This window comes from Vombatus ursinus, unplaced genomic scaffold, assembly GCF_900497805.2.
Source record: "Vombatus ursinus unplaced genomic scaffold, bare-nosed wombat genome assembly UNPS02015165.1, whole genome shotgun sequence".
NCBI lineage: Eukaryota > Metazoa > Chordata > Mammalia > Diprotodontia > Vombatidae > Vombatus > Vombatus ursinus.
In genome coordinates this window covers 280,871-305,832 of record NW_020954943.1, presented here as the reverse complement: position 1 = coordinate 305,832, position 24,962 = coordinate 280,871, and the positions used below count along the sequence as shown (strand labels likewise).

At 44.6% G+C, this 24,962-nt stretch overlaps 1 protein-coding gene across 1 annotated transcript; it reads left to right on the top strand.

Moving 5' to 3' along the window:
- Positions 1-2,720: 2,720 nt before the first annotated feature.
- On the top strand, positions 2,721-18,629 carry LOC114031371 (zinc finger protein 665-like). The gene is made up of 5 exons (XM_027846429.1): positions 2,721-3,073; positions 3,697-3,774; positions 12,110-12,236; positions 13,300-13,395; positions 16,148-18,629. The coding sequence occupies exons 2-5, from the start codon at positions 3,739-3,741 to the stop codon at positions 18,547-18,549; spliced, it is 2,661 nt and encodes an 886-aa protein (XP_027702230.1). The 5' UTR covers positions 2,721-3,073; positions 3,697-3,738; the 3' UTR covers positions 18,550-18,629.
- The last annotated feature ends 6,333 nt before the right edge of the window (positions 18,630-24,962 follow it).

Here is a 24,962-nt window from a genome sequence, read left to right as displayed (position 1 = left end):
CTTATTCTCATCGGATTTGGCTTAAGGAAGGAATACCATATACACTTCACTGGGTATAGAAATCTATCTTACCCTACAGGAAAATAGTGGGGCAGGGGATAAGAGAATGTGGGGATGATAAAGGGGAAGGCAGACTTGGGGGAGGGGGTAATCAGAAGCAAACACTTCTGAAGAAGGACAGGGTCAAAAGAGAGAACAGAATAAACGGAGGGCGCGTTAGGACGAAGGGAAATAGTTTTCTGCAACATGACTACTATGGAAATGTTTTGCATGACTATACATGTATAACCTGTATCAAGTTGCTTGCCTTCTCAATGAGAGTGTGTGGGGAGGAGGAAGGGAGAAAATTTGGAACCCAAAGTTTTAAAAACAAATGTTAAAAATTGTTTTCACATGCCACTGGGAAATAAGATATACAGGCAATGGGGTATAGAAATCTATCCTATTCTATAAGAAAACAGAAGAGGAAGGGGATAAGAAAGGGAGGGGAGATAGAAGGGAGGGCAGATTAGGGGAAGGGGTATTCAGAACGCACGCTGACGAGATGGGGAGAAAACTTGGAACTCACAATCTGTGAAAGTGAATGTTGAAAACTATATAAAAAAAAAAATAAAATAGAATCTTTCTTTTTCCTCTTGTTGTTGCCAGTAAGGAGGGAAATCAAAGTGTGGACCCCACTGTTCTTCTCTCACAAGTTTGTTAATCTGGAGAGAACATGTTTCCTTCACACTCACAGCGTCCAAGCTTAGAGGCTTAAGCCTCCACAGAGCCAGCTGAAAACATTCTATGCAAGAGAACCAAGGTGATGGAGACCTCAAAAGATTCAGTGATAGGAACAGCTCTGAGCCAAGGCTGGGGCTGTACATGACCTCAGGGCCATAGACAAAGTTCTGATGAAGCTTACACAGTTATTAATTACAGCAGAGGCAAAAAAAATACAGCTACCAAAAGGAAAAGGTCAAAATTTGCATTTCAAAGATAAACTTGTAAAATTTGTAGCAGAGATTATTTTTTATTATATTAACAATCAGTTTTACATATGGGACTCAAAGATCCCTATTTCTTCTTTCTCCTTCAAAGCAGACTTTTTTCTTTTTTTTTTTTTTGTTGGTGAGGCAATTGGGGTTAAGTGACTTGCCTAGGGTGACACAGCTAGTAAGTGTCCTGTCTGATTTTTTTCTTTTCTTTTTTTTTTCAAAGCCCTCTCTCAAAGAAGTTTCTGACCTTGCCTCAAAGTTGCCCCACCCAAACCATCTTACCTTATATACAGGAATTCCACCTGTAACCCCACCGTAGTTCAACTCCAGTAGGACCCTGTGGAAATGAGATTCTTTTGTATACATTGCTGGACACAGAATGAGCTAGGAGTGTCAATATGGTCAAAGTCAGGGTCCCTCCAGCCCCTCATTAGAAAAAACCCACCTCTCATGATAATATTCACTCTCTCATTGGTTGTTCACCAATCAGAGTTGAGTCTCACCCTCAGGGACATCCCCTTTTAAACATTTAAGCATTCAGTGACCGCCATGCAAGGTCTTTGGTGAGGAGAGAAACCACTCACCTCAGTTTATTAGTTGGTAGCCTAACTACCAAATTATTAATTACCCAGAAACTGTCTCTCGGACTTTTCGTTGGTCCCTGTATATAGAGATATAGGTGGCTATCTGTATCTCTATCTATCTGTGTATCTGTCTATGTGTGGAGGTTCACTTGTCAAGATGACAGAAAACTGACATCAGATCCCTAGCAAAAACAGAGCCAGGGGTCTGCGAATTGTTTGATTCTTGATTTCTTTTTCTCAATTTTTATTACTGGGGGAGAGGGGTCACTGAGCTGGCTCCAGGTGGCATCCCATGGAAGCCCGAGGAGTCGGGGAGGGCTCCCCAGAGAACCTCGCTCAGCGAGGCCACTTTCCTTCAGGGGCCTCGAAGGACGCGCGGGGCGTGGGGCGTCCTCTTCACTTTCACGCCTAGAAGGACACGCAGACTGAACCACGGTCACGTCCTGCGCCTCTGCCGGCCATTGGCTTCCGAGCCCTGGGAGCATATGTCGGGCCCTCCTCCTCTGAGCAGCCCCCCTGCCCGGCTCGGACCCTCGGAACACCACGAGGGCCGGCGGCAGCCGCAGGGAAAGGCGCGGGCAACACGCATGACGTCACGGACCCGCCCGGCTCGCCGTCGCCGCGTTTCCTAACACCTTCGCTTATGGAGCCCCGATGACCCCCCTTCCTTGACGGTCTGGGGGCTGCCCCTCAGGGCCTGGGCCCGAGTCAGGACCTGAACCCACAACCTCTGACCCCGCAGCCAGTGGGGGCCACTGCCCCACCCCGCGCCCAGCCTTGACCATTTGACTCTGCAGCTCTACGGGTACGAAAGGCAAGGCAGCAGGAAGACCCGAGCAGCGCCCCACCCCAGCTTCGGCCTCGTTCAAAGGTTTCCCCAGCCCCGTCCTCCTCCCGCGGGGCAGGGCCAGGACCCCAGGGCGGCAGCAGCCCAGGCCGCACAGCTGCTAAAGACGGGTGCGTGCGCACCGCCCTCCCGTGTCTCAAGACTACATTTCCCAGAAAGCCCGGCGCGCCGGTCCTTGGCTGCCGTCGACTACAAAGTGGTTGCCGTGGAAACGTCGGCAGGTCCCGCCCAGCGGAGCGGCTCATTGGTGGGTTCTCCACGTGACTTCCGCTTCCTCCTGCTTTCTGGGTCCTTCCTCGGGTAGGACCCAGGGGTGTCTGAGGGCAGTTCCCGGTCAGTGTCCAGTGTCTAGCGTCCGGCTGCGCCTGCTGTGCCCTGCCCGTGACCTCGGCCTGCTGTCCCCCGCCCCTCACCCCTCCCCTCCTCCTCCTCCTCTTCCTCCCTCCTTCCCTCACCCCTCCTCCCCCTCCGTCCCCTTCCCCAGCCCCCTCTTCTTCCCCTTTCTTTCCCTCCTTCCCCTCCTTCTCCTCAGTTCTAGGACAGAGAGCCCCCATGCCACCGCCTTCTCTCCTTGGATTGTTGCCCAGCCTTCATTTTCCTTGGAAACAATAATGGTGGTGATGATGGTGATGATAACAGCAGTGGCCAGCGCTTGGGGCTTGAAGGTTTGCATAGCACTTTGCGTAGGTTTCAGGGGTTTGCATAGGTTTTCGGGCCCTTTGCCTGAATGCAGCCTTCACAGATCCCCTTAATAAAGGGGTTTGTTCTGTACGGCTTAGACTCAGTCACAACGGCTGCGCCCGAGGACCTAGAAGGCCACAGGGTCCCCACCCCTAAGTAACAGCTGATGTCAATGGCCCTCAAGCCCAAACCAGCCCTCCGAAGCAGGTGGGCCTAGGTGAGGAAGCTGAGGCTCAGGGAGGTCATTCTTCCGCTTGGACATGGAATCGAACCCAAGTCTTTCCCGATTCTCAGTCCAGTCTTCTTAGACCATATTTTCCTGCCTCTCCTAGGGTAATGTAAGCTTTTGGAGGGCAGGGTGCGCTTTCTTTTCTTCTTGTATCCCCAGCATGCAGTACATAATGCTAAAGAATTGAGGTGAGGGGGGCAGCTAGATGGCACTTCCTAGCTGTTTGACTCTGGGCAAGTCACTTGACCCCAATTGCCTCACCCCCCCCCCCAAAAAGAGGGTTTGAGAAGAGGGCTTTTTGGGAGTATTCTCTAGCCCCTATCTCAGGCCCCTGTGAGGCAGGACCAGGCCCACTCATGGTTTCGTTTTCTTCCCCAGCTCTCTGCCCTTCCTCGAGAGGAATAAGCTCTGGACACTGGAATGGCCCCTGTGCTCCTGACAGCCAGGGCTCACCAGGTGAGTGGGGGGTTCCTGCCTCCAGAGATGGCCCCCTAGCCTGAGCCCAACACAGCTATATATTTAGAGCTGGAAAAGCCTCCGTCATCTAGTGCAGCTTGCTTATTTTACAGAAGGGAAACTGAGGCTCTGTTCAGGTATGCAGCTTGCCCAAGGATTTAGTCATTGTAAATTGCAGGTCCAGAATTTGAATCCAGAACCACTATTACACCTCCAGAGACATTCCAATACATAAGGAGAAACAAGAAAAAAGATTCACATGAAACTAAATTTCTGTTACATACTTTGTTTATAAAATATACATTGAATTTAACATGGTCGTAACCCTTCTGGGCTTCTTTTTGCTTCCAAAGACCCACCTTCTGCTGAAACACACACACGTTCTTGGAGCAGTGATACGTGGTCACACACCTTGTTCTGAGGCATCAGAGTTGTGGGTTATCCAGGGCAGTAGCAGAAAGACTCCTAGTTCAGTGGTGACCCACATAGCTTATGGGGTATTGGGAAAGACTCGTAGGACTCCCACAGATGGTGGGCAGAATGAGGGATGGGAGATGGATAGCCTGAGAGCCTGACATGTAAGAAGAGTTGGAGGAGCCTTTCCCATGCCTTGGTTGGATGCTCTGGATGGGGTTGGACGGGAGAAGGCCGGGAGGGGAAGGTGCTGAGGGAGGAGATCAGTCCCCAAACCAGTGATGTCCCAGGCCCAACGAAGGGCGGAGCAGCAAGCAGGTGTCCAGTGCAGAGGACCAGGGAGGGAAAGGGCCTGGGGCTCATGTCATGGGGGGGGACTTTGAAGAAGTGTGCTTTTCTTGGGGAGGCCATGAGAACTGTTACCAAATTTGTGCGGTCTGACGGGTTCTGTTTGGGCTTGGTGTCAGGAATAGCTCCCCAGCGTTGGAGCCATCCAGAAGGGCTGCAGGCTCTATTAGGTAGTGAGTTCCCCAGCCCTGGTGGGTTTCCCCTGGAGCCCAGCTGATCCCTTGTTAGGGAAGCTGTAGAGTTTGCAGCCCTAAGACCTATATCTCCCCCTAGAAGGGACCTCCAAGGCCATCTAGTCCATCTCCCTCATTTTACAGGTGAGGAAATGGGGCCAGAGAGGTCAGGAGTTACCCAAGGTGACACTAGTTGGAAGTCTCGAATGTCAGACTTGAACTCGGGCCCTGTTCCTTTGATTGAACCCTCTTGTCACTGCACCGAGCTCCCTCCCATTGTCTCTGGTGCCTCTTCCAAGCTCTGAGGTTCTGGATCCTTAGTAGAATAATCCCCAGGCTTCTTCCTGCCTCCAGGTCCTTCCCATTCCAAGCCAAGAGGAGGAAACCAAGAATAAATAAAGGCTGAATATTTGTATCTTGTGTTTGCCTGTGTTGTGTCAGCTGGGGTAGGTGAGAGGTCCAGAGAGCCTCCGGAAAAGGGAGACAAGTGTCCCCTTCGGGGGGCCGGGGGGCCGGGCGCTCCATTCTATTCTAACCTGAAGGGCTCTGGGGGGGAGGGGGTGTTGCCATCAGAAAGCAAAGCCATAAAACAGGTGAAGGGTAACTTAGAGGGAGCTTTCCCCAGTGTGGGTCTTTCAGAGTTGTTTTTCTGTATCATGTTATCATAGGATAAATATTTTCCAAGTTTTGCTGACTTCGTTCATACCACACCAGTTCATAGAGATCTTTCCAGTTTCTTCCTAAAGCATACACTTCATTGTTTCTCCTGGCACAGTCATATTCTGTTACATTCATAGGTGGCAATTTGGGCATTCATTCCCCAAAGAGATGGCAACCCCTTAGTTTCCAAGTTTTGACTATCACAGAAAGAGCTTCTTTAAATATTTTTGCACATGGGAGTTCTTTTTCCCTTCTTGATTTCTTTGTGACTAGGTTCAGGAGCAGTACAGCCAGGGCCCAGCTTGGTACCTTTGGGGCATCATTCCCAGGTGCTGTCCAGATTTGGCTGTACTGCTGTGGACAGCCCCACCAACAGTGTGCCCCCATAGCTCCTCCAGCCTGTGTCAGTTTCCTTTTTTGTCCTCAGCAGTTTGATAGATGTGAGGAGCATCTTCAAAGTTATTTTAATCTGCATTTCCCTAATTATTAAGGAGTTACAGCTCTTTTTTCACCATTATTGGTAGTTTGAATTTCTTGCTTTAAAAATTGCTTTTTCATGTTCTCTAACCTTTTATCTATTGAGAAATGGCTCTTAATACATTTGAATAAATCCTTATATATAATCTTAAAAATGAGACCTGTAACAGAGAAACATGTTGCAAAGATTTTTTTCCCCAGTTACCTGTTGCCCTTTTAATTTTTACTATATTAGATTTGTTGAGCAAAAAAAATTTTAATTTTGTAAATTAGAATTTTCAATTTAAGCTTGTGTGATCTTCTTTATCACTTATTTAGTTATAAACTCTTCCCCTATCCATAGATCCAAAAAGTAATTTCTTCATTGCTCGTTCAATTTGTTTATAATGTGACTAGGTCATGTATCTATTTAGAGTTTATCTTGGTGTATGATGTGAGGTCTTGAGCTAAACCTAATTTTTGTCAGACTACTATCTTGTTTTCTCAGCAGTTTTTTTTTTTCAAAACTTTCCCCAGTAATTAGGTCTTTAGGTTTATCAACTACTATTCTACTGTGTTTATTTTCCCCTGCATGTTGTATACCTGATTGGTTCCACTAATTGATCTTTCTTTCTTTCTCTTTCCCTTTCTTTGTCCCTTCCTCCCTCCCTCCCTTCCTTCCTTCTTCCCTTCCTCCCTCTCCCTCTCTCTCTCTTCTCTCTTTTTTAAAACAAGTGTCAAATCATTTTCATGATTGTTGCTTTGTAGTGTAATTTAATATTTGGTACTGATTAACGTCTTTCCTTCCCACTTTTTTTTTTCTTCATTATTTCTCTTGAGATTCTTGACCTTTTGTTCCTCGATAGGAATTTTGTAATTTTTACTAGCTCTATAAAATATTCTTTTGGGAGTTTGGTACAGTTGTCATTTAAATTATATTGGCTTGACCTACCCACGAACAATTAATATTTATTCAATGATTTAGGTCTGTGTCTGCAAAGTGCTTAATAGTTAAGATTCCTTAATCTTGGAGAATGTATACCCTAGTGGTTTTTATTTGTTTGTTTTTGTTTTTAGGCAATGGGGGTTAAGTTAAGTGACTTGCCCAAGGTCACACAGCTAGCTAGGAAGTGTCTGAAGGCAGATTTGAACTCAGATCCTCCTGACTCCACCTAGCTGCCTCCTTGCCCTAGGGTTTTATACCTTCTGTAGTTGTTTTGAATAGACTTTCTCTTTCTAGCTCTGCTCAGTGAATTTTGCTGGTTTTATTGGCTGCACCTCATTCCCTTTGACTCACTGGATGAGGCGGAGGAGTTGGAATATTCCTCTCTCCCCATTATCGCTTCCAGGTTCTCTCCCTACCTCCATCACTCAGTTATCTTTGCTGGTCATCTTTACCATCCAATGAAAATCCTTGCAGCTGTTTTCTGCAGAGCTCCTGGTCACTCCTACCTCCTTCAATAAGTTAAGTACTGCCCTGGTAGTAGGGGACTTCAACATATGTATTAACTCTCTCTCAAACACAGTAACCACTCAGTTCTTCAGTCTACTCACCTCTTATGAGCTACTGCTCCAACCACCTCAGCCACACGCAAAGGTGGTCGTCACACTCTTAATCTTCCCACCACTCACAAATGTACTTCTTCCATATTCAAGAGTTCTGAAATCCCCTTTTCTAACCACAATCTAGTAGCTTCCCATCTCACCCTCCTTAACGAAACTATTAGTCCTCCACACCTCCAGTCTCAGCACCTCAGTTCTCTCCCTGTCCATCTCTCCCATATTCATCGCCTTCTTTTTCCTATCTTGACCCTTGGTGAACCAATCCAACTTCACACTGTCTTCTTTTGAACCCCCAGCCCCCTATCACATCATCGATTGTGCTCAGCCAGGCTTCAGCTTTGGATCACTCCCATCATTTGTTGCCTTCATGCCTACATGTGCTGCTGGACAAAGGTGACTCCTTTCTACTGCCTACACACATGTTCATGCCTCACCATTGTGAATAAACCCTCATTTGATCACTCCCTTCTAACTATTGCCCTAATATTTTTTTTTTGGCTAAACTCCTCAAAAAGGCCATTTGCAATTGGTGCCTCCACTTTCTCTCTTCTCACTCTCTTAATCCCTTACAATCTGACTTTTGACCTCATCATTTTACCAGAACTGCTATTTCCACAGTGGCCAGTGATCTCTTTGAGCCAAATCCAATGGTCATTTGTCTATCCTAATTCCTCATTGACCTCTCTGCAGGCTTTGATCAATGTTCATCTTTTTCTCCTTGATATTCAAGATCTCCTCTCTAGACTTTCGGGATACCTCTCCTTCTCAGTCTTCTTTCCTAGATCCTCCTCCAGAACCCTCTAAGCACAGATGTCTCTCAGGTTCTGTCCTGGGCCTTCTTCTCCCTCTGTCCTACTTCACTCGGTGATGTCATCAGCTCTCATGGATTTAATTGACATCTCTAAGCTGATGATTCTCAAATCTTTTCCTGCACCAGTCTCTTCTGACCTCCAATGTTACATCGCCAACTGATCTTGCAGACATCTCAAACTGGATGTCCAGTGGACATTTTAAACTCAGCATATTCAAAACAAATCATTTCTTTCCCCAAACCCTTCCTACCTTCCTTATTAATGTAGATGAGGAGGCAGAGCTCTCTCCCCTCAGTCACTCAGGCTCACAACCTACGAGTCACCCTGGATTCCTTGCTCTCCACCCCTCTCCTCCACTCCATATCCAACCTATTGATTTCTCCTTTGCGACATCTTAATGTTCTCTCTTCTGACCTTGCCTCCCTTCGGTACCGGCCCTCATGATCTCATGCCTGGACCATTGTAATAGCCTGGTGGTCAGTTGGCCTGTCTCATCCTCTATTCACTCGGCAGAGTGACTTTCCTAAAGCACAGGTCCAGACATGTTGCCTTCAACTTAGGAGCAAATACAAAATGCTCTCTAGCCTTCAAAGCCCTCCGTATCTTAGCTTTTCCAGTCTTCTTAAACCTTACTTCCTAACATATACTCTTTGATCCAACGACCCTAATTTCCTGACTGTCCCATAAACAAGACCCTTCATTTCTTGGCTCTGGGGTTTCTCACTGGCCATCCCTCATGCTTGGAGTATTCTCCCTCCTCATTTTCACATATTGACCTCCCTGACTTCCATAGGAAGCTTTCCCCAGCCCCTCTTTATTATTCCATCTCATTATTTCCTATTTATCTTTTATCTGTCTTGTTTGTACAGTTTTGCTTGTTGTCTCTTTATTTAGATTGTGAGCTCTTTGAGGGCAGGAACTATTTTTTTGTTTCTTTTTGTATCTGCAGCACTTAGCATAGTGCCTGGCCATAGTTGGTGCTTAACAAATATTCATTGAGGAATTGACTGTGATTTTACTCAATTTTCCTTTATGCTATTCAGATGAAATTATGATTCATAGAATGCTCATTCCACCACCGCTTCTTCTGTAACTATACTCTTCATTTGATGAACCCGTATTATGCAATAGTAATTTTCTTCCACTTCCTCCTCATCTCACCATTATAATCCCACATCCATTTTATTTTTGCCTTCTAAAATAATTAAAACGACAAAACCTGCATAGATGCTCTCTTGTTTTACCTTTTCTCTATAATTTTTAAATATATCAAAATTCTGAGAGGATATTTGTCATTTCCCCTGTTAACTTGTATACAATTTTTATTCTCACATATTTCCTTTCAGGTATACAAATACGTGAACTTTTCGATGTTTCTCATGGTACCTGCATTTCCATTTCCAAATCTCTGTTCAGTTCTGGTTTTTTCATCAGAAACACTTGGAAATCCTCTCTTCTGTTAAAGGTCCACTTTCCCCCTGTAGGTTTGCTGGATAGGTCAATCTTAGTTGTAAACCTTTATCTCTTACTTGTTGCAATATTCTGAGGTCTCCTTTCTTTACAGTTGTGGCTGCTAAGTTTTGTGTAATCCTTATTGTGATTCCTTGATTTGGCTGCTTGGAACATTTTTTTTTTTTTAACCTAGATACTTTTGGTTTTGGCTTATGTTCCTGGGAGTTTTCATTTTGGAGTTTCTTTTTAGAGGTGACTGGTGGATTCTTTCTATTTTCACTTTGCTCTCTTCCTGAGTTCTGGGCAGTTTTGTTAAAATTTCCTAAAAGGCTAGGGTGCACAGTGGATAGAACACTTGCCCTGGAGTCAGGAGGAACTGAGTTCAAATCTGGCCTCAGACACATATTAGCTGTGTGACCCTGGACAGGTCACTTCACCCTGTTTGCTTCAGTTTCTTCAACTGTAAAATGCACTGGAGAAGGAAAAGGCAAACCACTCCAATATATCTGACCAGAAAACCCCAAATGGAGCAGCTAGGTAGTGCAGTGGATAGAGCACTGGCCCTGAAGTCAGGAAGACCTGAGTTCAAATCTGGCCTAAGACCAAACACTTGACACTAGCTGTGTGACTCTGGGCAAGTCACTTAACCCCAATTGCCTAAAAAGAAAAGAAAAGAAAAGAAAAGAAAACCCCAAATGGGGTCACAGAGAGTCAGACATGACTGAAAAATGGCAGAAAAATCACAAAGAAGTCTGATATTTTCTTTTGCTCATAATATTCATGTTGAGGCTACATAGGAAATGAGGCAAAGAATGGCCTCGTGGTCCCCTTTGAGAACGAAGGACAAACAACAGTAAATCAATAGCCAAGTCTAGGAGACCAGGTTGCTTCTTGTAGTGTTCTTCCTTTCTTTCTTTCCTTCTTTCCTTCCTTCTTTTTTTCTTCTTTCTTTCCTTCTTTCTTTCCTTCCTTCTTCTTTCTTTCCTTCTTTCTTTCTTTCCTTCCTTCTTTCCTTCCTTCTTTCCTTCCTTCTTCTTTCTTTCCTTCTTTCTTTCTTTCTTTCTTTTTCTCCTCACTGTGTTGTTCAGTCATTGTCATGTCTAGCACATTCTAATTTTCAGAGCATTCAGTTCTTATCTGAGGTTTTCTACCCTGTGTTCTAAGACATCAGTTTTCCTTCCTATTCCTTCCTTTGTAACTTCTGTATCTCTTGATTCATTTCTTCAAATATTCCTGCAGTGTCTTAGAAAAAAAATGCAAGGCATTTTTTTATAAGGCTTTCCCCAGTCTTGCCAAGAGATCACTATCCTCTCTGTTTTGTCCCCTGATTTTTCCTCCAGCCAAGGTATCTCCTCGTGGTGGTTGGTATTTTCCTTGGTTTGCTCATGGAAAGATGAGACTGCACTTGGGTCAAGTTATGCACCTGAAGGCCAGGGTCTGCTGGATCCTGAGTAGAATGGGCCAGACTAGGTCCCTCCTTCAAGAGACTTTAGGTCTCTTCCTGGGGGCTCCATCCTCTCCTGAGACCTCTCCCTGCTGTAGGTTTCCCATGGGGTCCTTCATCCCTGCTGCTGGGCTTGGAGTATTCTTGGACAGGGCTCTGGCCACTTGCTTTTGAGAATGACCAGGCTGGATTTTGCCTGGAACTTTTCTCCCTCTGGTGCCCCTTGGAGTCTTCCCCAGAAGTCCTGAGGCTGAGGCTCTATGCTCAGCTGGCTTGGGGCCCTGTTGGTACTGAGTTGACCTTAGGCTCTTTGTTTTAGAGCATTACACTGGATCTTCCCTAAAACCAGGAACCCTAGGACCACCCTGAAGGCTTAGCTGTCCACATGGCCCAGCAGCTCACCTCTCCCACAGTCTCTGAAAGGAATACAGGGGACCTTCTGTGGATGCCTGGGCTGGATAGAGACATCTGGAGGCATCTTTCTGTGGCCTAGCTAGGAGAGTCACACACCTCTAAGCCCTGATGGAGTTTTGTTTTTTTTGTGGGGGGGATGGTCTGGATCCTCTGGGCCCTTGAATGATGACTTCTTCCCTGAAAAAGCAAAAAATAGAAATATGAGAATCACTCGATGTTGGATCCTAGTTCTTGAGGTGGAATGGTGATTAACCCCCTCATCTTTTAGGTGAGGAAACTGAGGCCCAGGGAGATTAGGTGATTTGTCCAAAGTCACCCAGGCAGAAAGTAAGATAGCCAGGATTTGAACCCAGGACCTCTAACTTCAAATCCAACCTTCTTCTACTGCTCTACTGTTTCTCTCATAGTGATTATTCTTTTATCGCATGGTTCAGAAACTGTTACAAACTGAAGCATTGATAAATATTTGGCTTGTATTATAGTGAGGCCAAATGCCTGAGAACTACACAACCCTCCCCCACTGTCTGGGCCCTTTACTCCCAGGTTCATTTGAGGGCTGGTCCCTGGACACGCACAAACAAAGGCATTTGGTGTTTCAGGAGCCAGTGACCTTCCAAGATGTGGCGGTGGTCTTCACAAGGGAGCAGTGGGCTTACCTGGACCCTTCCCAGAAGGAGCTGTACCGAGACGTGATGCTGGAGACCTACCGGAACCTGCTCTGCCTGGGTGAGCACGGCTTCCCCCTCGGACTCAGGCTTTGCCTCCCCCTCCTCAGTCCCCAGAGGGGTCCTTGGGTCCTTCCTTGGGAAAAGGCTTAGAGGGGACTGTTTGGTCTTCAGAGAGTAAGGAGTCCTCTTCCTCTTTGGTCTGAGGGAATCATGCATTCGTGATTGTGACCCCTGCCTCTTGTGCTTTAGCAGAAGTATGATAGATTTCTGTTCCATTGCTATGTTTTAATTTTGTGCATATTTTTCTGCTTCAGGTGTGTGTCTCATAAACAACATGTTGTTGACTTCTTACAGTTAAGAAAATATCAATGATTTCTGGGGGTCTTAGTGAGAGTCCTAGGAGGGACAGAGTCAGGGTAGGCTTTGTGTAGAACAGAGCACTCAGACTCGGGCTGGGAAGGGTGCCCAGGTGTTGTGGGCACTCTGACCCTAAATGTGCCCTCTTGGTTCAGATCAGATGTTGGCACAGAAAAAGCCACTCTCTACCTGTGCTTGAGACCCCTTGCATGAGAGCAGGAAGCCAAGGAAGGACGTGCTACTCCCGTCACACTGAGGATGCCACGTCATCAGGAGGGAGTGGGGGTTAGTGGAAGGGCAGGACAGGGAGCACAGAGCAGCCCTTTCCCTTCGGCTTCATTTCTGTACTCGTGGAGTCCTTGTGCTTCTGCTGGAACTTACTGTGGATTCTGATCACCTGGGTTTACCCCTTGAGTTGTGTATGACTTTTCTTTTAGTTACTCCTGACTTCAGCCCCGGGACTGAGGCCTTCTGCCCAAGCCAGGCTCTGCCCTCTGTGGCTTTCTTGGATGGTATGTCCAGGTCCAGGTCCCACACATATACCGAGTCAGGAGATGAAACATCAGGCTCGCGTCAGATTCCCTGACTTATTTCTGAGCAGAACACCCACAGGCTCCAGCCATCTCCTTGCATGGAAGTTTTCTCTCTAGTTTTTCTTGAATCTCTGCATCATCTGGTATTCCTTTCATCTTTGCTGGGGTGAAGCTTGGGGCAGCTAAGCTTGGTTGGAACCTTACCCCAAGGCTCCCACTTCCTTTGAGCAGGACTCGCCATGTCTAAGCCCCAGGTGATCCGCCAGCTGGAGCGAAGGGAGGCTCCTTGGATACCAGAGAGGAGAGTCCCAGGGAGCAGCTGTCCAGGTGAGTGAGTGACTGACCCCCAGGCAGGGGAGTCCTTGACAACAGTGTCTTCACTGATCAGTCAGTGCAGTCCCTTCCATAGAGTTGAACAGGAGCCTCTGCTCAGAGCTGCCCAGGCCTCTGAGGAAAAGCCCCCACTGTGTGTCAGCCAAAGGAGGGCCATTCCCTGCCACCTCAGCAAGTCAGTCTCCTGACAATTCCCAGTCTCAGAGAAGGCTCTTGGGATCCCAGATGTAGAGTTGGCAGGGCCCTCGGGCCTCCTATTCTGACCCCCTCGTGTTACAGGTGAAGAAACTGAGGCCCAGAGAGTGTAGTGACTTGGCCAAGGTCACTCAGGCAGACAGCGGGAAGACTAGCATCCAAACCCCTGGCATGGCCACCAACCCCAAAGCCTAGCCAGGATGTACCCTATATCTGACCCTCCTTTCTGTGATGTGATATCCTCAGCAGCCCTCCTCCTGTTTTAATTTCTCTCTTTTTTATGTGTAGGAACTTTGACAAAATCATAACAAATATCTTGCCTATTCGTACCCTAGTGAAATAAAATTAAAATGAAGTCACATGAATAAAAGCATAAAACTTCTTAGAAATAGAAGTTATTAAGCTTTTGGAGTTAAATAATCAGCCAGAAAGATAGCTACCTATTGAAAAGCTAACCACAATAGTAACACATTTCCGACCCTAATGGGGGGAAACCAAAGCAAGTCTTAGTTGCAGACTGATATCTCTGAATGCCTCCATAGGAAAGGAAAGACCACATTTGGTGGCTGGTCTACCACTGGTAAGAGATAGGCCAAATGACATGGAGGTGACCCAATAATATGGAGAAAGCCTCTTGTTTTCAGCTCAGAAAATTAGTGGAGACTCTAATTAAGAGCATCGAGGAACAGGATACAAAGTCTTAATCACCACTATGATTTACTCATCATGAAGATCAAGAAGGCATCCCCAAAAAGAGAACCCCGTTGTGAATAATAACCACCACCATCCTGTATGTGGGAGTTGATGTAGGTAGGACTCCATCAGACTTATACAAAGGCAGCTACAAAATGCTATAAGTGATAAGTAAAGCCATGTCCAAGTTAAATGATGAGAGGGAAGTCAGTGTTCATGGGTGTCTCATTAGAGTAAAGAGGACAATTGAACACTGATTTACAGGGCTGCTCATCCACTTTTGGTTTCTGCATGTTCCCCAACTCTCACTATGGCTCCAAGAAGCTATAGTATGCACAGCAGCTACACTCTGGTAAACCATCTTGGCAGACAGGTTAAACCAGGTTGAGGTAACTAACAGGAAATGCATTGGTGAGTTAGGGTGGTGTCTATCCTTGGTGTATGTGAACAGTTTCTTCCAGTGGCCATGAAGGTGGCTGAAGCCGGTGATGTGGAGCACTTAGAGCTTGGTCAGACATGGAAGTTGCTAAGGTCATCCCCTGCGTCCCGGACCATCACCAATCACCCTGACTTTGGTCTTACCACTGGACTTTGATGACTCTGAAAGACGGGGTGAGGCTGACGATTTTATGCAACTCTGCCTTGCTTTAATCTAATTTACGTGCAAGTCAAGACATCCCCTCATGATGATCTCTTCAAAATGAAGGACGAACAACAGAATGACAACATAGTTGCTGTAAAACAGCCTAGAATGCTATCCCAATGAAAACACCAAGGAGTTTCTTAATGGAATTAAACACAACTCTAAGGAAATTCATATAGAGAAACGAACAGGCAAGAATTGTATAGCAACACTGAAAAAAAGCAGAGCTAATCACTCATGCAGTAATTTATTAAGTGCCTGCTGTGAGTCAGGCTCTGAGCTCTGGGATACAAACTCTAAAAATGACATCATCCTTTCTCACCAGGATCTGACATTTTTGTGGGGGAGAACACATACATGAGCATCAACATATGCACAGTAAATACAGAATAAATATAAAATATGGGCAAGATTGTTAAATACAAAACAGTTGAAGAGGGAAGGCAGAAGGAGTTGAAGGAGCAAGAGTCCTCATCACACTGCCCTTAAAGCTATGTCCATCACCCCAGGCTTCATCCTGGCAATATATTATTCAGATCTAAATTAAAATCTGATCCGTGTCTCCAGTGAAACTTAACATTAGCCTGCAGTTCTGCCTTTACAAGTCATGTGCTGAGTTCCCTATTACATTCCCTAGTACATCGAAAAGAAACTGGATTAACTAGACCCAGTATTCTCACTTTCATCATCCTAAGCAGAAAGAAGACTTAGGATCCAAATCCAAGATTGTCATTGAAACTGAGGGGCGGTCCCTTTGGCCTCCTACTTAATGCAGGAGTCTTCCCTAGACACCCCTGACTTATAGTCATCTAGCTAATGCTTAATTATTTCCAAGCACTTTGAGCTTTGCTCCATTGTCTGGAGCACAGTGTGGCAAAGAGACCATAAGGATAACCCGTGCTCTTGTTTTTCTACTAGTTAAACACGTGACAGTGGGAAACTCAAAACATTTCTCCAGGCCTCAGTTTTCTATGAGAAACTGCAATAAATGTCTTCCCTCCTTTTCTCCCTCTCTCAAAAACTTATGAGGATCAATAGGAAAGCAATAAACTATGAATGAGTATACAAACAAGGTATTACTTGTTTTATTTAATGTTTAACAATAATTGTTTTTGGAAGAAGCACAAAATAGGACTAAAGAGTATAGCAGGTAGGTATAGAGGATGTTTCCGTTTTCTTTCCTTTTTTCTTTTCTTTCTTTTTTTTTTTCCCCAGATTGGGAGACTAAGCGTGAAACCAAGAAGTCTGATCCTAAACTCCACATTTCTGTGGAGAATTCATCTGAAAACAGACTCACAGGAGATGGTTTCTCTGTCTCCAGCTTGAAAGAAGCCTGGGCCTGTGATGTAACATCAAGGAGGCAGCAGAGCATTGAGGAGAAAACTTCTCAGCAAGTAAAGGTCACCCAGAAGGAAACACCCAGTGATGGGAGAAGCTGTGAAGGTAACAAGCATGGCCAAAGCATCAGTCTGGACCCAGAGCTTTTTGTACGACAGAGAGTATTTGTAGGAAAGGACCTTCTCAGATGGGATTCAGTCAGAAAGAACTTCATTCTGTCTTCAGAACCTAGGAAGTGCCATAGAATTTGCTCTAAGGAGATGGATTCTAGGTATAATGAATGTGAGGAACCCTTCACTTCTCCATCAGACTTTATTGCATGCCATAGACTTTATCCTAGAGAGAAACCTGATGATTCTAATGAAGATGGGAAAACTGTCAGCTTCAGCCCATATATTAATTCCCATCAGAATATTGACATTGATGAGGAAGTCCCCAAATATAATAAATTTGAGAAGGCTTCCATCAAAACTATACAGCTAATTGAACATCAGAGAATCCACACTGGAAAGACACTGGAATATAGTGAATATGGGGAGCCCTTCAACCATGGTTCATCCCTTACTTCCCACCAGAGGATTCACACTGAGAAAAAACCTAATCATTGTTTGAAGTCCTTCCTTCAGAGTTCACTGCTTCCTCATCACCAGCCAATTTATACTGGAGAGAAGCTTTATGAATGTAATCGATGTAGGAAGGCCTTCCACCGGAAAGGACAGCTTACTCAGCATCAGAAAATTCATACTGGAGAGAAACCTTTTGAGTGTAATGACTGTGGGAAGGCTTTTCGCCTGAGAGAACACCTTACTCGACATCAGAGGATTCATACTGGAGAGAAACCTTATGAATGCAATGAATGTGGGAAGGCATTCCACCTGAGAGAACTCCTTACTCTCCATCAGAGTATTCATACTGGAGAAAAACCTCACAAATGTGATGAATGTGGAAAAGCCTTCAGCCAGAGAGGCCATCTTAATCTACATCAGAGAATTCACACTGGAGAAAAACCTTATAAATGTCATGATTGTGGGAAGCTCTTTCGTCTGAAAGAACACCTAACTCGACATCAGAGAATTCATACTGGAGAGAAACCTTACGAATGCAATGAATGTGGGAAGTTTTTCAGACGGAGGGGACTTCTTACTCGACATCAGATTATACATACTGGAGAGAAACCTTACAAATGTAATGAATGTGGTAAGGCCTTTAGCCTGAGAGAATCATTTACTCGACATCAAACTATTCATACTGGAGAGAAGCCTTATGAGTGTAATGAATGTGGGAAGGTCTTTAGCCTGAGAGGATCATTTACTCGACATCAGAGTATTCATACTGGAGAGAAACCTTATGAATGTAATGCATGTGGGAAAGCTTTCCACTTGAGTACAGAGCTTACTCGACATCAGAGAATTCATACTGGAGAGAAACCTTATGAATGTAATAAATGTGGGAAAGCCTTTCATGTGAGCACAGAGCTTACCAGACATCAGAGGATTCATACTGGAGAGAAGCCTTATGAGTGTAATGAATGTGGAAAGGCTTTCCACCTGAGAGAATACCTTACTCGACATCAGAGGATTCATACTGGAGAGAAACCCTATGAATGTAATGACTGTGGGAAAGCCTTCCGCCTAAGAGAACACCTTACTCGACATCAGAGGATTCATACTGGAGAGAAACCTTATGAATGCAATCAATGTGGGAAGGCCTTCCACTTAAAAGAACTCCTTACTCTCCACTGGAGTATTCATACTGGTGAGAAACCACATAAATGTAATGAATGTGGGAAGGCTTTTAGCCAGAGAGGACACCTTACTGTACATCAGAGAATTCATACTGGAGAGAAACCTTATGAATGTAATCAATGTGGAAAGGCCTTCCATGCAAGAGAACTACTCACTCTCCATCAGAGTATTCATACTGGAGAGACACCTTATAAATGTAACGAATGCGGGAAGTTCTTCAGCCAGAGAGGACATCTTACTGGACATCAGAGAATTCACACTGGAGAGAAACCTTATGAATGTAATGACTGTGGGAAGGTTTTTCGTCTGAAAGAACACCTTACTCAGCATCACAGAATTCATACTGGAGAGAAGCCTCATAAATGTACTGAATGTGGAAAGGCCTTCAGTCGGAGAGAACACCTTACTAGACATCAGACAATTCATACTGGAGAGAAACCTTATGAATGTAATGAATGTGGGAAGGCCTTCAGCCTGAGAGGATCACTTACTCGACATCAGAGTAACAAATGTCATCCCATATTTGGAAATTAAGCTAAGATTTTGTAAGACCTTATTATCGATAACCACAAAATTCTGAGAAGTGAATTAAAAAGTTAAATAATTGGATGGAATTCAGTATTCATGGTTTTTTCTGACTAATATAATGAAAAAAATACTTCTCAAAATAATTTACAAATTTCATAGAATACTCATCAAAATACCAAAAATTTCTTAGCTGTTCAAACCTTTTGACTCAGTTATTCAAATACTGAGCATGTGCCAAGGTCACTAGGGAAAAAAAAGTCTCATGTTCTTGTTCAGTCATTTTGGTTGTGTCTGACTCTTCATGACCCCATTTGGGGTTTTCTTGGCAAAGAAACTGTAGTGGTATGCCATTTCCTTCTCTAGCTCATTTTACAGATGAGGAAACAAGACAAACAGAGTTATGTGACTTGCTCAGGGTCACACAGCTATTAAGTATCTGAGGCCAGATTTGAACTTAGGTCTTCCTTACTCCGGGCCCAACCCTCTATCCACTACACCACTTATGCCCAAAGGTCCATTTATAGCAGCTTTTTTGATGCAGTGGATAGCAAAAAACTAGAAATAAGTTGTGTATGTGTCAGTTGTAGAATGACTGCACAAATTTTGCTGTATACTTGAGCTGGAATATTTCTGTGTAACAAGAAATGATAAATATGAGAAATTCAGAGAGCCATGGAAAGATTGTATGAACTGATATAGGAAAAAGGAGAACCAGAGGAACATAAAGCAGAATGATTACAATTAAAATTAAACCGTTTCTAAAATGTTGCAGATCAATTGTATTAACCTACTTTGTTCCCAGAGAAAAGAGGAGGAAATGGACCTCCAGCTTCTCACTAGAGAGGTGAGGTATAAACTATTGCATATACTGTCAGATGTGATTACTTAAGGCTTTTGGGTTTTATTTAATTGTTTCCTTTGTTACAGAAGAGGATTTTATGTGGATGGTATATTTGGAAGTTATTCTGGTGATTATAAAAAGCTTAAATTAAAGTTATTAATGGGGGGAGTGATTTGACACAAACACCTCTCTCTCTCCACATCTTAGAATAAGGTATATGTTCTTTTCAGTTTTTGGTAGGGTCAACAATTCTCCGCTAAGTAGAGTTTGGTTGAAAATTGTGTAAATAGCCCTGAACTACATACTGCCCTTGGAATTGTGCAAGCCTTTCTGAGTAGTCAACACTAAGTGATATGGGATCCCATTTCTGCCCTAGGGATGGAGATAGAGGAGGCCAGTGCATTTCAATGTACCTGCTCCCCTCACATTCACTCTGATCAACGAGAAATGCAGGTAGCACCTGGAATTTTACATTGGACTAAATGAAACAAAACAAAATTGTCATGCCAATGTTTGAGGCCATCTATGACCTAGTTAGTGTCGTGGAGTGGTTGAGTGGTAGGAGTTTGTTGACCTCACTGATATCTTTTTCCCTATTCCTAGAGCTGAGAGTAATCAGAAGCCCTTTCCCTTCACTTGGGAGGGAGTTCATTATACCTTTTATCATCTGCCCCCAGGACTACCTGAACTCTCCATTATATATACTACCATAGTCTGTTGTTCAAAAAGTGGAGCAAGGCCTCACTCTGTGAAAATATTGATGTATAACACTACGTTGATGACATCACGCTTACTGAACTTGCTGATGACATAGATTGTATGATAGCCCACTTGAGAGAAAGGTGTGAGAAATCAACTCTTAGACAATCCAGAATCTAGCCTGCTGTCAGATTTGGAGGAATACCATGAATAAGGGGAACCCCATTAATGTGGACACTCCAAAATGAGCTTTTGCCATTTGTTTTCCCAGAGTTGGAAAGGGAAGCCCTAAAACTTAGTGAATTCAGGTTTTTAGGAAATCCACACTACCTACCTAAGCCCACATTTACTGAAACACCTGTAAAACTACCCCTTTTTTAACTGGGGCCCGGAACAGAATACAATCCTGAAAGGACAAAAGTGAACCATCCAACAGTTTTCCTTCACTGAGCTTTTATGACCCCATGTTTTCAGAGATCTTCATAAAGACCAAGCTGAATGGAGTCTGTGGCAGGTATCTATGAGGGGCCAAACCAAATGACCATCAGGCTTCTGGAGCTGTGCATTCCCCAAAAGGGCCTCTCTATACTACTTTTGAGAAGCAGTTGTTCAGCTGTTACTGGACCCTAGCTACTGAGTGGATGATGCAGGGTCAGACCAACATCCTTCATTAAATTTGCCTATTGTGAATTGAGTAAGGAAAAGGTAGTTCCTCTAACAAGATGGTAGGGCCTGGGAGGCCTCATGTTAAATGGAAAGGGTACTTTTATTTTATTTTTTAAATTAATTTATTTTGATTTATCAACAATCACTTCCATATGCTTTTGAGTTTAAAATTTTTCTCTCCCTCCCTCCCCACCACCCTTCCCAAGATGGCACACATTCTGATATAAGCTGTACATATACATTCCAATTAAACATATTTTCACATTAGTGATGTTGTAAGTAAGAATTAGAATCAATAGGAGGAACCACCAGAAAGAGGTAACACAACTCAACGGAAGAAAAATAGCAAATAGTATGCTTCGATCTGCATTCAAACTCCATAGTTCTTTCTTCTTTATGGATAGTATTTTCCATCATGAGGCCTTTGTAGATGTCTTAGATCTTTGCATTGCTGGGAAGGGTTAAGTTTATCAATATTAGTCATCACATAATGTGGCTGTTATTGTGTACAACGTTCTGGTTCTACTCACTTCACTCAGCATCAGACGACACAGGTCTCTCCAGGTTTTTCTGAAGTCAGCCTGTTCATCATTTCTTATAGCACAATGGTATTCCATTACATTCATATACCACAACTTGTTCAGCCATTTTCCAATTGATGGATATCACCTCAATTTCCAATTCTTTGCCACCACAGAAAGAGCTGCTATAAATATTTTTGTAGATATGGGTCCTTTTCCCATTTGCGTGATCTCTTTGGGATATAGACCTAGAAGTGCTATTGCCAAGTCAAAGGGTATGCACATTTTGATGGCCCTTTGGGCATAGTTCCAAATTGCTCTCCAATATGGTAGAATCAGGAAATGGTACTTTCAAAAGTACATTTATTTGTTTTGACCCCAGGGTCGGATCCCCACCTGCCATGGCAAGCAGGCCAAAGTTGAGTGAAGTCATTTTTAGAGCACCTTTTCCAGCCCCTTCCTCACCTCAGGAGGTGAGCAATTCGGTCCTTGAAAGGCTACTCAGACTTGCAGGGGCTGCCAAATCCCACTGCTGCTTCAATCCAGTGAGAAGACAATCCTATGGCCTGGGCCACTTGTGTGCAGGGTTGTGACTACAACTCCCAATGTATCCACACCTGCTGCTTCATCTGTCACTACAGGCCTTTAAGGTAGGTAAAAAATGGCAAATGGGATGGGTGATGCCTTTTGGCTCAAGCACAAGTTGGATTTAATTGAAGCAGAGTTGCTCAAAGTCCTCAGCCTGTCTTCTAGCTATCCAAGTTCAGTGGCAAGACAAAAGTTCAAGACGACTGACGATGGCTTGGGATGCAGTGGATGACTTTGGTGTCTTTGATTTCTCACTAAGCTCTAGGTGCTCCACAGTGCTTCTGTCAGCCACCTGCATGGGGAACAAACTGTTCTCATCCCATTCTACCCAGAAGAGTCTTCACATGCTTGAAGGGGTGTCTGACTCCTTCAGTTACCCTCAGCCTGGTTTAGCCCATCTGCCGAAGTGGTTTTACCACTGCACATGTTACCGCTTCTTGGAGTCACAGGGGAGAGCTGAGTGGATCTGGTGGACACCAAAGGTGGAAAGCAGCTTTGTAAAGGATGCAGCAGCCCTTGCACCAGAGGGGCTAGTCTTTCCTGAACACTCCCTAGCCCTTTATGAATAAAAACTGTAAAGCAAAGGAAAATGAGCTGCCCTTCAATGAGACAGAAGACTCTTTGGAATTTGAGGCGAACATGGAGCCACAACACAGTGTTTCTGAGTAGTTTTAAAAAGAAGTGAGAATTATGGGAGCAGAGTTTGTGTCCTATACAGCACAAACAATGAACAGAAAAGGAAAACTTGAATCTGCTATGGCAAGCTTCACCAATCAGTAAACATTTATTAAGCACCTACTATGTGCCAGACACTGTGCGAAGTGTTGGGGATGAAAAAGAGGCAAAAGACACCCAAATGCCTCCAACTCCTCAAGGAGCTCACGATCTAATGGGGAAGAAAACGTGAACAAATCTATACAAAGCAAGCTCTGTACAGGACAAATAGGAAACAAGGGAAGGAAAACACTGGAATTAAGAGGAGATGGGGAGGCTTCCTGCAGAAAGGTTGTTAGTTGGGACTTAAAGGAAGCTGGAGAGGTCAGTAGTTGAAGCAAATGAGGGAAAGCATTCTAGGCTTGGGGGATGGCCAGAGCAAAGGCCTGCTGCAGAGAGATGGAGGGTCTTGTTTGAGGAATAGCCAGGAGGCCAAAGTCTTTTGGATCTAAGAGGTTGTGGTGGGAACTGGAAAGGGAGGAGGGGGCAGGTGATGAGGAGATTTGAATGCCAAACACTGGATTTCATATTTGCTCTTGGAGGCAATCGGGTGCCACTGCAGTGTTTTGGGTGATGTATTCAGACCTGCGCTTTAGGAGAATCACTTTGGTGGCTAAATGTAGGATGGACTGCTGTCATTAGTGTACATATTACAGTTTCCCCAAGATGAGGTGGGCCAGTAGCACATTAAAAAACAAAAGGACAGTGTACACACTTATGCTTAGAGCCCTGCAGCTTCCAGACCAGTTCCTTTTATTGACTTTAAAACAAACGAAGTTATGCCTGATTGATTAAAAAGAGCCAGAGGACCTGGGTTTCTATCCCACTTGTACTACCTGTGGGATATTAGGCAAATCATTTCCTCCATGTGAGCCTTGACCCTCACCTGTCAAATGAAGGGACTGCGTCAGATGGCTCAGAGGCCCCTTCCAGATCGGAGCCTGGTTGTCATTGGTTTTTCCTGTTAAGCTACGCTGCCTAAGACACACTCACTTTGTAGGTTTTTTAGGGGGGAGGGAGCGAGGAGAGGTAATTTTAAGTTGAATGTTATTTCAGTTTTTCTAATTTTTGGAAATGTTTTTCTTTCTTTCCAGAATCTCATTTTGATAAAGTTTCTTGTTTATTCAAAGGAACTGTTTCTAATGAGTCCAGATGTTTTATGATTAAAATTTCAATGAATTTAAAAATCTAATTATAATAAACCAGTAATTTAACTTAATGTAAAAATTAGAATTAATTTAAATTTTGTAGTTTAAAAATTAAAACTGTTTCCCATTGGGAATTTTTTCTTATGAATGACTACCTGTTTTTGGCTTGCATTGTGCTTGTGACTGCTAATGATTCTGAGTTCATTAAGCAAATTTTTTTTTATAAGTTGCTGTTTTTTTGCATGTGATATTTAATACGTTAATCAATCCACAAGCACTCATTGGGTACCTACTATATTCATATTTCAAGGAGTAAGAGGCCTCCCTGCATGGAGCACCTACTATGTGCACCTCCTTCCCTCTGGCTTCTATAGATTCACGTCCATTGTCACCCACAGATACTCATGCATGGGTGGGAGCAGTGACCCTGCTGGGTGGTACGCTGTGGGGTTGTGACAGTTCTTTCTTTTGTCTTATCATTAAGTAAATGGTTTATGCTTGAGTCAATAGACGGCTGGGGTTAGGGTTAATGCACAGAGCACTGGGCCGGAAGTGAGTCAGGCCTGAGTTCAAATCCAGTGTCAGACACTTACTTAATAGCTGTGGAACCTTGAGCAAGTTGCTAAAACTTTTGTTTGCCTCAGTTTGCTCATGTGTCACATGGAGAAAATAACGTACTGGCCAGGGCTGTAAGGAGGATCGAATGAGAGTATCTGTAATGCCCTTTGTATGCTGCCTGGCACCTAGTGGGTTCTCTATATGTTGGTCACCCCTTCCCACCCCCTCGTCTTCCTGTCTCTTCCCCCCTCCTTTTCTTTCCCCCTTTCCTCCTCTGTCTCCCCCCTCCTCTTTCTTCCCTCCTTCTCCTGTCTCCCCCCTTCCTGTTTCTCTCCCCCCTCCTCTTTTTTCCCTCCTCCTCTCTCCCCACCCCCTTCCTCTCCTTTCCCCCCCCTCCTCCTCCCCCTCCTCTTTTTTCCTTCCTCCTCTCCCCAGCCCCTCCTCCCCTTCCTCCGTCTTCCCTCCTCCTCCTCTCTCTCCCTCCCCTTTCCCCCCTCCTCTTTTTCCCCCCCTCCTGCTCTCTCCTCACTTCCCCCCTCTTCCTCCCCAGAAGGGGCATAGACCTTGTGGACATAGACCCAAACAAGCCTCTCCAGCCCTTCCCTTAGTGCATTCCCGGGACGGCTCCGGAGGCCTGAAGGTTCTCATCCCTTCTCGAGGTCCTCCCCGCCCCCCCCCCCCCCC